The 11,051-nt window shown below is 39.7% G+C and overlaps 1 protein-coding gene and 1 long non-coding RNA gene across 2 annotated transcripts; both read left to right on the plus strand.

The window, feature by feature from the left end:
* The first annotated feature begins 1,083 nt into the window (after positions 1-1,083).
* LOC140858618 (uncharacterized) lies at positions 1,084-1,712 on the plus strand. Its single transcript, XR_012142219.1, has 2 exons — positions 1,084-1,395; positions 1,499-1,712. It is a non-coding gene; the product is annotated as an uncharacterized lncRNA (long non-coding RNA).
* A 4,681-nt stretch (positions 1,713-6,393) lies between these two features.
* Positions 6,394-10,246, plus strand: LOC105046514 (leucine-rich repeat receptor-like tyrosine-protein kinase PXC3). The gene is made up of 3 exons (XM_019851126.3): positions 6,394-6,719; positions 6,839-9,318; positions 9,413-10,246. The coding sequence occupies exons 2-3, from the start codon at positions 6,969-6,971 to the stop codon at positions 9,736-9,738; spliced, it is 2,676 nt and encodes an 891-aa protein (XP_019706685.2). The 5' UTR covers positions 6,394-6,719; positions 6,839-6,968; the 3' UTR covers positions 9,739-10,246.
* The last annotated feature ends 805 nt before the right edge of the window (positions 10,247-11,051 follow it).

The raw sequence follows: 11,051 nt of genomic DNA on the forward strand, positions 1-11,051 counted from the left end.
TGACAAACAAAACTGGAATGATAAATTAGAATTCAAGGAAGCTTACAAGTTACTCTAAAGGGTTTGAAGTGATGAAGAACTCATTGAGCTTGTGCAAGTAAAAACTAGAAAAGGCCTCGGTAGGGTTTGGAAGAGGAGCAGACTTACATAAACCTTGATGAAGTTGTAAGATTGGAATTGGAAAATCCATATCTATTGAGGGTGTGAACTTTAATAGGAGTGAACCCCCAGTGTGGTAAACTTCTTCATATTGGCTGCCGTAATCTTTTAGAACTTGGTTTCCTTTTTTTCTTATATACCTTATGAGGAAGGAAATATACGAAGTTTACAAAATTTATGATTCTATCATGAAACATCAATCTTTTATAGTTTTCTTTTCGACCTTGTTGCCTATTTTACAAGATTGTTTTGATTCTCGAATGCTGGTGTTGGCTGGTTATATAAAGTATTTTGGCACCACTCTGTAAGAATGAAAGAATGGTTTTCATTCTGCTCTCTAAGTAGGGCATCTGAGGGTTGTGCTATTTTAGTTGTTCTTTCCATAAAGGCTGTCTTGATCTTGAAAAGTTACATGTGTATAATGTTGTGCACTGATTAGAGTTTTGTTGCTATTGACGTTTAGAGCATCTTCTTTTGTATGAATGTCTTTTAGCATAAAGAAATCCATGTCAACAGATGTCATGGTGAGATAAATCTGTGATTTCACTAAGTTTATCAAGTGCAATGGGCTTTCAGGTATTATCAGAAGATGAAAACAATGTGAAAGCATCATACAGACGAGGAAAAGCCAGAGCACAACTTGGTCAAACTGATGCTGCCAGGGAGGACTTTCAAAAGGCCAGAAAATTTGCTCCAGAAGACAAGGCTATTGTGAGAGAACTGCAGCTGCTTGCTGAGCATGACAAAGCTGTCTATCAGAGGCAGAAAGAGATTTTTAAGGGGATTTTTGGACCGAGACCTGAACCCAAACCCTAGAGTTTGAGTTGGGTGGTGGTTTTCTGGCAATGGCTTGTATCTTTGATTTGCAGGCTATTCAAGTGCTGAAGGCCTAAAGCTGACTAAGTACCAAATGAGACGGTAATAGAACTCTGTCACTTCTTGTTAGGATATCAGATCTTCTAGTCTTGTTACCTTAATTTCTTTTTAAATGGGATCAGAAAGATCTTGTATTTCATGTTCCTTATGTTCAGGTTTGTGAGAATGAATTGATTTAGTGGCAATGGGAGCTCTGTGATCTTCTAGAAACAATTTGAATGCTCTGCCAATTATTTACGGATACATATGGCGCGATCCATTTCAAAATACAGAAATTTAGTGCCTATACAAACATTTACGAAGAACATAAGCTTCTTCAAGTTCGCTCTTTTTTCTCTGCTGTTTAAGAAATAACAACCTGTAAGATGACTGTGTTGCCAGGCACTTCATATTTTACATGTCCAATTCTGATCATATGAAATTTTAATGGGCTACAGGCTAAAGTAGTATGTGATATTGACAGGTGACTGAAGTTTGCTTGAAAAGACAGCTGCTGAAAAGCAAATGTGGCATCATCTTTCTAATCAATCTCTGCCAGAGGAAGGCATCAAATTTTGGTGTAATTTATCTTCAAGTCCTGAAAAACAATTGGTAAGGACTTTGTAACATTTGTACAACAAGCAGAAAGGAATCTCGGAACATGCTTCTGTTATAATGTTACTTTTCTTTTGAGAAGATGTGGCCTTTGCTGTTTTTTTTCTTACGAAGTCTGTGCTCCCATGAACAAATTCCAGATGTCAGTGTGACACCCGTGATGCTTTGTCTTTGGCTGTCTTCTATATATGCATATCTTCCTTTTCCTTTTTCCTTTTTGGTTCATCGCTGTTCCTTTCTATTTTATTTTCATGTGTCTCTGGTCTTCATTCAAAATGCAGCTGCTTAATGAATTGCAAGAAGTAATAGGTATATTCACTGAGGATATGCTTATTTGATCAGAGGCTACACATTTGTCAGTGCACAAGGCCAAAAGGACCTGTATTTCCTCTCCTTTCCAGCCTGTTCAGTTTTTAAAAGTTGCCCATTTCTCTTCTTTCAGGCAAAAAAAAAAAGAAAAAGAAAAAAAACGAAAAAAAAAGAAAAAAGAGGAGAGAGAGAGAGAGAGAGTAGTTGCCAATGTCTTGCCAAATTTTATCAGGGGGAACAAATGGGCCTGATTCCTGGGTTTTAGATCATTGGAGTGCTGATGCTGGAACTGATGATTTGGAAAAGAAAGAGAAGAAAAGAAAACAAATGGTGATGAAAATGGTGGAGCATGCCGTGAGCTTGCGATCCTTTGGTTGTTTGTTTAGGTAAGGCGGACTTCTTGGTGGTTCTCTGAAAGTTTTCTCTTCATGATCACCGCTCAGTGCATTTTTGATAATATATTTCAGAGGACTTTTGGGGTCACTTTAACTTGTGTGAGCACAGTGCATTGAGATGATTTTTTTTATTATTTTATTTTATGCTCACTCTAATATTCTTGGAACAAAGACCAGCCACAGAGGGCAGCAAAGCAGCTTCTCGGAGTTTCTTGATGCCTGGTTATAAGCCTTGAATTATTTTTTCACAGGGTCTAGCTTTTGCATGCAACAATAGAGAGTAATCAGCAGTAACCTTTGCTTCAAGGCTTTCTCATCATGATGCTTATTGAATAATAATCTGCAATCAGTAAAAAGTACAACCATTATGACCCACCATGCTCCATCATCTCAAAAGACTCTTTTGATGGCTGTGGTGATTGCATAAGAGCTAGTGGCAGTGAGCATTCGCTGCCCCAAAGCCGCAAATTCTGCCCAATGACTCCATTTCTATCAAATATAACCTAATTGTACCCAAAAAAAAAAAATCAATTGCAACCTAATCGCATTTGGACCAGCTTGCACTCCCACATGTTGATCCACCTTAGTACAAACCACCGCATCACCTACAACATGAAGTTGTCCTTCCAAGACCTTCAGAGGGTCAACATTTCGGTACAAACATTTTACACAGCACAAAAGGCAAAAAGGTGACAGCTCCAGCTGGTTTCATCCAAAAGAAAAAGGTTATGCTATAATTTTCTGCACCATGCGCCTAATGACTGATGATAATAACCGAAGAAAACCAACATTAACAAGGACAACAAACCATAAATTGGTTACTCATGGAAAATATTAAGTTTGATTGAGGGAAGTTAGGATCTGAAAAGAAGGATAGGATTTTCATTCAACCATGTGGTTGGAGGAGTTTCATTTCGATTCCGATTCCGACTCTGGGATAAATAGGAATGGCTCAATATACTTAAAACTCAATCCCTACTTTTTCTAAGAAATTAAATTTTCGTTCCGATTTTAGTCCCGAACCAAATGTTTGGGAGATTTGATCATTCCAATTTGATTCCAATCTATTTCATTGTGAACGAAACACCCCCTAAAGGGTATTTGGTTGGAGAGAGTTGGGGTCTGAAATATTTGATTCAGATCGGAATCGGAATTGGAATCAAAATGGAATCAAAATGGATTGGAACTAGAATTAAAATAGCTAAATCTCCTGAAGTGTTTGATCTGTGATCGGAATCAAAATCAGAATTAGAATGAAAATTTAAATTTTTAGAAAAAAAAAAGTAGAATTGAGTTTTAGATAAATTAGATCATTTTCATTCTGAAATGGCAATCAGAATAAGACTTCTTCCAATCAAATAGTTGGATTGAGAATCATCCATTCCATACCAATTTCGCCCCAACTCTCTTCAATCAAATGCCCCATAAAAGAATAGAAATAAGCAGCAGTAAGATCCGAAGAAAAGTAAGAGAAATATTAACTGACGACTCTTAGTTTGTATTTTGAAAGAGCAATGTGTAATGAAAGGGACGGGCAAACAGTGCAGAGATGGTGTAAATATCTACAGAAAGGCTAACGCCTAGTAGATTGGATGGCATTTCATATAGCTAATCATACGGAACTATGGGATTCTACAACTGATTATGTTATAATGGTGTAATTCTTTGAATTTATCAAATAAAAAGGACGAGAAAATAGATCGGTCCGCTAGTTATGAACGGTCTCTGGAGATTCCTTGACAACATGGAGCGAAATTTAAAGCAATGAGGGCCTTCTTGTTTCTAAGTCGTAGGACAGTCCACGAACCCTAAAGCAAAATCCTCTCCTTCTTGTCTCTCTAAACATCCAGTCCCCCATTCATTATTGATCTGGATCAACGAACCTGCTAACTTTTCCTTTATGAGAGTACCAAGACAGCCAGGGAGGGTCCATCCATCCACAACTAGAGCTGTCCTGCTCCATGCTCTTAATCAAAAGCTGTTGAAGTGTGATAACGTTGGGAAAAAAAGGTTTCACTCCCTCTCCTGTATGTAGTGTTTTACGTGTACATTTGCATGAGCATATACAAGTACATCTCGGCCTCGCTATGGCCCAGCAGCTGGTGTGAGTGAGGAAGAGGATTATTAAATTCTGGAAAAAAAAAATCACCACTATATTTATTGTTTTATTTATATAATTCATTTTTCAAGCTCCAGTGAAGTTTTTGTAGGCAAGCTGGAGAACCAAGTTATCAAGTGAACAACTTAAAACTCTCATAACAACTTTAATTTCTTTATTTAAAAAAAAAAAAATCTAAACCACCAACTTATGGGGAATAATATATTGCTGCTGCCCTGGCTTGTGATAAGTCTGCAAACTTTTTGAACATATGGTGTATGTTGCATTTGAATTCCGATTACACTGTTTATCACCAGGATTTTGTTGAAACAAATCTTAATCAGCGGAATTATGAGAAAAATCTTAAGAAACTAGTTAATATCCAGACAAGTTCGATTAACTGTTGCAAGTTACCTAATATATTTTGCTAATAAAAGAGGGCATCATGTTAATGGATGCCATTGCAGTATCTGATAACATCCATCCTCTGAAGGGCAATTCTCTTTCTTCCATAATATGTAGCAACCCAACAAATCTTGGCATTAGAAACTGGCCAAACGCACACAATGTCATGATGCTTGCCTTGGAAATCAAAACACATAGGAAACAAGAAGCAAGCCAATAGCTCTGAAAATTAGCTGACCACAAACAGAGGAGCAGAGGTGGCTCTTGGAATCCTAAGTGCAGACCAGGTGCATCAAGACCTTTGATCTCTCTGATGTAGGGCCTATGGAAGCACCAAAAAAGAAATATTTAAGTTCCTGGTTTCAAGGACAAAAATCTGGATATAAAGCTAGGGGGCAGTCTTTCCAACCAGAGTCCAATGTTCTGATATAGTAAAGCCAAAAGATAGGCGTGACCCTCAAGAAAAGGCTAGAAAAATGTACCCACATAACCTAGGTCCAACATACAAGCTTTGTCTATCAAAAGATGGATGCTTTAAATGAGATAGTAATATTCAAACTGTCATCAAACAACCTAACAACATGTGCTTGGTATGATTTCACTCACATCATGGGAGGACTAATATATCCCCAGACGTACTTGTTTTTGTTATTACCCCTAAGTTGTACGGTACAATTATGGTCCATTCATCCATTGTTCTTTATTTCACAAATAAACAGGAATAGCATATATATCAGTTCAATATTCACCTCATCAATTCTAAAAATTACATGTACATTCATTGCCAGTAAGGCCAACAGATTAGTGGTAAACTAGCATGAAAGTAGATAAATAACTTCAACAGTTAAGGTTAGTGATCTAAAGACTCTTTGTGGTCCATCCCCTACTTCTTTACCATTAATTTTGTTCTTCCATGTTAGTCTAGAATTACTCACTGATATTTATTTTACTATTTATATGATACATAACTTGTAACCAATGCTTTAAAAGATACATCATCTAATTCTTAACAACATACAGGCCTCACTTGTGGGATTCTGAAACTCAGAATCTGAGGAGGGCTATGCTTTGGACTTCAACAAAAAGCCCCCAAAAAACCGAAAAAAGCAAAAAGCCCCCCAAAAAAAGACACTCCAGTCACTGAATCATTCAGCTAGGGAACACGCCCTTATTCCAATTGTAAGCAAAGAGAATTTTTTTACAAAGGCTCGCCTGCAGGGTTCTAAAGCATTTGTGCGTTACGTTATCTCGGTCATCCATTGGCCGAGATCCGGGGAATATCTCCAACTCCAGCCTTGTCCCCGTAACGGTCACCCACCGCGGTTGCCACCCACGCTATCAGCCTTTTAAAACTCCCGGACCCATTGGCAGCACACACGCTAATCCAACGTTATTAGACTTAAAAATATTCTTGGCTCTGACGGGAGTCAAATGACGTACTCATGGCGTGGAGCACTAGAATTCTGACATCTGCTGTTCATTTCCAACTTTTGGACCAAATTAAACCCCTCCCAATGGATAAAAGTATCCGAAAATATTTAATTAATTCCTTAAAAACAAGAGGAAAAAAAAAAAAAACGGGAGAGGGAGAGAGGAGAGAGGAGAGAGGAGAGAGGAGAGGGGAAGGTCATGTCAGCTGTAGCAGGCCAAATTGTGTACTGCTGTGCTGCTGCTGCTCCACCCATGACCCAACTACTACTGCCAAACGAGACTTCTGTGATGTCGCTGCAAAAGAACTGGCTGCCCCTCCCAATTAAGGCTTCAGGTCTCCTTCAATAACTCCTCCATCATCTCTTCTTCCTCTCTTGTATGTGTCAACGTTGCAAAGCTTGCTGTTAGCTATGCCCAGGAGTTAAAAGGAAGGTGCCAGGAGTTCTTTTCTGGTATGCTTCACTCCTCCACCAAACTCCAGCTGCTGTCATTTTGTTAAAGGATGTAAATATCTCTGTTACATGCTTTGGATTTGAGGGAAAAAAATCACCTCTTCATGGTAAAAGAGCAGGTTGATATGAGACAATGGGCCTCCAGCAGAAGATCTGATGTGGGGGATTGGAGACGTAATCCTTGAAGCAGGAAGTGCAAGGTGGTTTCTCGATCGGAATAAAAGAAGATAGAGGAAAGAAGGTGGCGCAATGGCTTCCCTTTGCTGCTGCTTTGTTCTTCTTGTGGTTAGTCTTCTATGTGGAAGCCGGCCCCGGCCGGCCGCCGGCCAGCTCCAGGATCTCCCCACCATGGTGGCTCTCCAGAGAGAGCTGATGGTGGTGGATTGGGACCCCAACAGCCCAAGCACCTACTGCTCCTGGCGCGGCGTCACCTGCGCTGGCTCGAACCAGACCGTGGTGGCGCTCGACCTCCCTCGCCTCGGCCTCCGAGGTAACATCTCCCTCATCTCCGAGCTCTTGTCGCTGAAGCGGTTGGATCTTTCCAGCAATTCCTTTCATGGATCCATTCCTTCTTCTTTTGGAAACTTAGCTCTGCTCGAGTTCCTTGATTTGTCCATGAACAAGTTTGAGAATTGGATTCCCTCTTCTTTAGGCCGTATCAGAAACCTCAAATCATTAAATCTTTCTAACAACTTGCTCTCGGGTGAAATACCTGATGAGTTCAAGTATTTAGAGAGGCTGCAGGAGCTCCAGATCTCTGGGAACAATCTTAGTGGTTCCATTCCTGATTGGGTTGGCAGCCTAACTGATCTGAGGGTCTTTTCGGCTTATGAGAATAGTTTGGTTGGTGTGATTCCCAACAATCTGGGCTCTGTTTCTCAGCTGGAGGTGCTGAACCTCCACTCCAACCTGCTCGAAGGAGTGATTCCTGAGAGCATTTTTATGTCAGGGAAGCTGCAAGTTTTGGTGCTGACTGTGAACAGATTGAATGGTAGCCTTCCGGCATCGGTAGGGAACTGTCAAGGCCTATCGAGTCTTCGAATCGGAAATAATAGGCTTGTTGGAAGCATTCCTGTATCAATTGGCAATGTTAGTAGTCTTACATACTTTGAGGCAGACAACAATCACCTCTCTGGAGAGATTGTTCCAGAGTTTGCGCAGTGCTCCAACCTCACACTTCTGAATTTAGCCTCCAATAGCTTCACAGGGACCATACCTGAGAAACTAGGAGAGCTGAAGAACCTCCAAGAGTTCATTGTCTCGGATAACATTCTCACCGGTGAGTTCCCCAAGTCCATCCTCAGGTGCAGGAACCTTAGCAAGCTTGATCTGAGCTTTAACCGATTCAAAGGAAGCCTACCGGAAGACCTCTGCGACATGTCAAGGTTGCAATTCCTACTTCTGGATCATAACTCTATCAGTGGGGAGATACCTCGGGGAATTGGCAACTGCATAAGGCTGCTCGAGCTGCATATGGGCAGTAACTACCTGACTGGTAAGATCCCACCTGAGATTGGCAAGATTAAGAACTTGCAGATAGCTCTAAATCTTAGCTTCAATCATTTCAGAGGGCCATTGCCTCAGGAGCTGGGAAGGCTTGACAAGCTGGTTTCCTTGGATGTCTCCAACAATCAACTGTCTGGAGACATTCCATCTGAACTCAAAGGCATGCTTAGTTTGATAGAAGTTAATTTCTCAAACAATCATCTCTCTGGGCAGATACCAATCTTTGGTCCATTTCAGAAGAGCCCTCGTTCAAGTTTTTCAGGAAATAAGGACCTATGTGGTGATCCATTGGATTTTAATTGCGGGGACTATTTCAGTTCGGTTGATGATTCCGATGACCACAAGGTGTCCTACAAAATCATATTAGCTGTTGTTGGATCTGGTTTGACTGTTTTCACTACGGTATCGGTTGTTGTCAGCTTGTTCATGCTGAGGGAGAGACAAGAGATGGATGCCAAGGGTACCATGGTTGCAGGGGAAGTAGTTGTGACTCCTCCACAAATAACTGCTGGGAATGTCTTTATCGATAGCTTGAAGCAAGCCATTGATTTCGACTGTGCTGTCAAAGCGACCTTGAAGGATTCAAATAAACTGAGCAATGCGACATTTAGTACCACCTATAAGGTAGTTATGCCATCAGGACTTGTTCTTTCGGTAAAGAAGTTGAAATCTGTCGATAGAACAGTTGTTCACCACCAGAATAAAATGATAAGAGAGCTCGAAAGGCTTGGAAATCTTTGCCATGCCAATCTGATGAGGCCTATTGGTTATGTGATCTACGAGGATGTCGCTCTTTTGCTTCACCATCACATGCCTAATGGAACTCTGGCACAACTTCTTCACAACACCACCGGCACTGAATTGGAGCCTGATTGGCCAAGAAGGCTGTCCATTGCTATCGGAGTTGCCGAAGGATTAGCTTACCTTCACCACACTGCCATTATCCATTTGGATATATCATCTGGTAACATTTTTCTTGATGCCAATTCCAGTGCTCTGATTGGGGAGATAGAGATATCCAAGCTCTTGGATCCATCTAAAGGAACTGCAAGTATCAGTGCGGTGGCTGGCTCCTTTGGTTATATTCCTCCAGGTAAACTTTTATTTCTTTCCATTCTCTCCATATACTGAGCCTAAAAGATGTGTAGCACTAACATTTTTGTTTACCATCCATCTCTTTCCATCAGAATATGCGTACACAATGCAAGTCACAGTGCCAGGGAACGTTTATAGCTTTGGAGTAGTGTTACTTGAGATCCTAACATCGCGATTACCAGTTGATGAGGCCTTTGGAGAAGGGATAGATCTGGTGAAATGGGTCCATAATGCATCAGGAAGGGGTGAGGCCCCAGAACAGATCATGGATGCAAGGCTAAGTACTGTCTCATTTGCTTGGAGGAAACAAATGCTAGCAGTTTTGAAGGTTGCAATGCTCTGCACTGAGAATACGCCAGCGAAGCGGCCGAAGATGAAGAAAGCCGTGGAGATGCTTCTTGAAGCCAAAGAAAATTAAATGTAAGATTTTCAGGAATTCCTCCAATGTTTCATGCGAGATTTAGAATGTGATAGGTACAAAGGCTCAAGCACTTCAGATTTGGAGCTTCTGCTATGCTTTCATTAGTAATGGTTAGGCTTCAAATTGCCAAAAGATTAAGAAATTTAAATTCTGGGATGAAGAAGGATGGAAGGAAGAATGTCCCAACTTGTGCTGTGTGTTTCAGTGAAAGCCGAAGCAAGATTTATGTAAGTACAGTGGATGTTGGATGTCATGGTGGATTTGTTGTGATATGGACATCTTCTGAGACAACAATGCCTGTTTGCAAAGTTGATTCATGTCCCAAAAAAAAAAATTATGGTGTATTTTAGTAGCTTAGTGGTCAATCTGAAGAGAGGATCTGATTCCTCTACCGCAGAACTGTATGTATAATGAACTTGACATTGTTTGAAGACTGAAAAAGAACCAGCAATCTAGTTCTGTACCTCGATGTTGATCTCTATAGATAGTCTGCTTTAAACATTAACCATCTCTGCATGATCTGACTTTATTGTTGGTTCTTGTTTTTTTAATGTAAATCTGGAAAACAAGTATGAGGAAAGGCTTTTCATATGATAAATCATTAGATATATGGATCCAATTTTGATATTTGCATTTTCCTTGAATTGATTGTTTGCCAAATGTTCAACTAGCAATTCCATCTTTGATGGTGGTTGTAGAAACTAAAAAATTATAGTGGAAATTGACTTATCTCTTGTGGATCAAATCATTAGATCCAAGAAAATCATCTTGATGGATTAAATATCATTTCTCTTGTTCTTGTGATCATAGTTTTAATAATTTAAATAATTATCACAGTCTAAATTATTTTTTAATCTCGTATTGTTGCTTTTTTTTTTTTTTTTTACTATGTTTATCTTTTCTTGAAAAGATAGTAACGTTGTTTCTCTTGCAGATAGTTTCATGGGAGTCTCGTAGATATTCACTTCCAATCAAACTCTTTTTTTTTGTATGGGAGTTATAGCTTGTAGGTGGTTTTATAATCAGTCATCACTTTCTTGTACAAGCAGTTTAGAAACTGTCCACTCACTATGTTTATTATTTTTTATTTTATTTTTTTAAGCCTATAATTGGACATACATGTCTTACAAAGTTAAGCTTAATAGGAAAATCCATAAAATCCAAACTATGCTCCCCCTATATCATCTTTCCAAAATGGCATACATACTGATCCTACCAAAATTTGAGCTCCGGAAAAAAAAAGCATAATGAACACCAGCTGATTTGATAGCGATAATGAATCATCTATTATAATCAGTTCACAAGCAGAG

Source organism: Elaeis guineensis, chromosome 6 (assembly GCF_000442705.2).
Source record: "Elaeis guineensis isolate ETL-2024a chromosome 6, EG11, whole genome shotgun sequence".
Classification (NCBI taxonomy): domain Eukaryota; kingdom Viridiplantae; phylum Streptophyta; class Magnoliopsida; order Arecales; family Arecaceae; genus Elaeis; species Elaeis guineensis.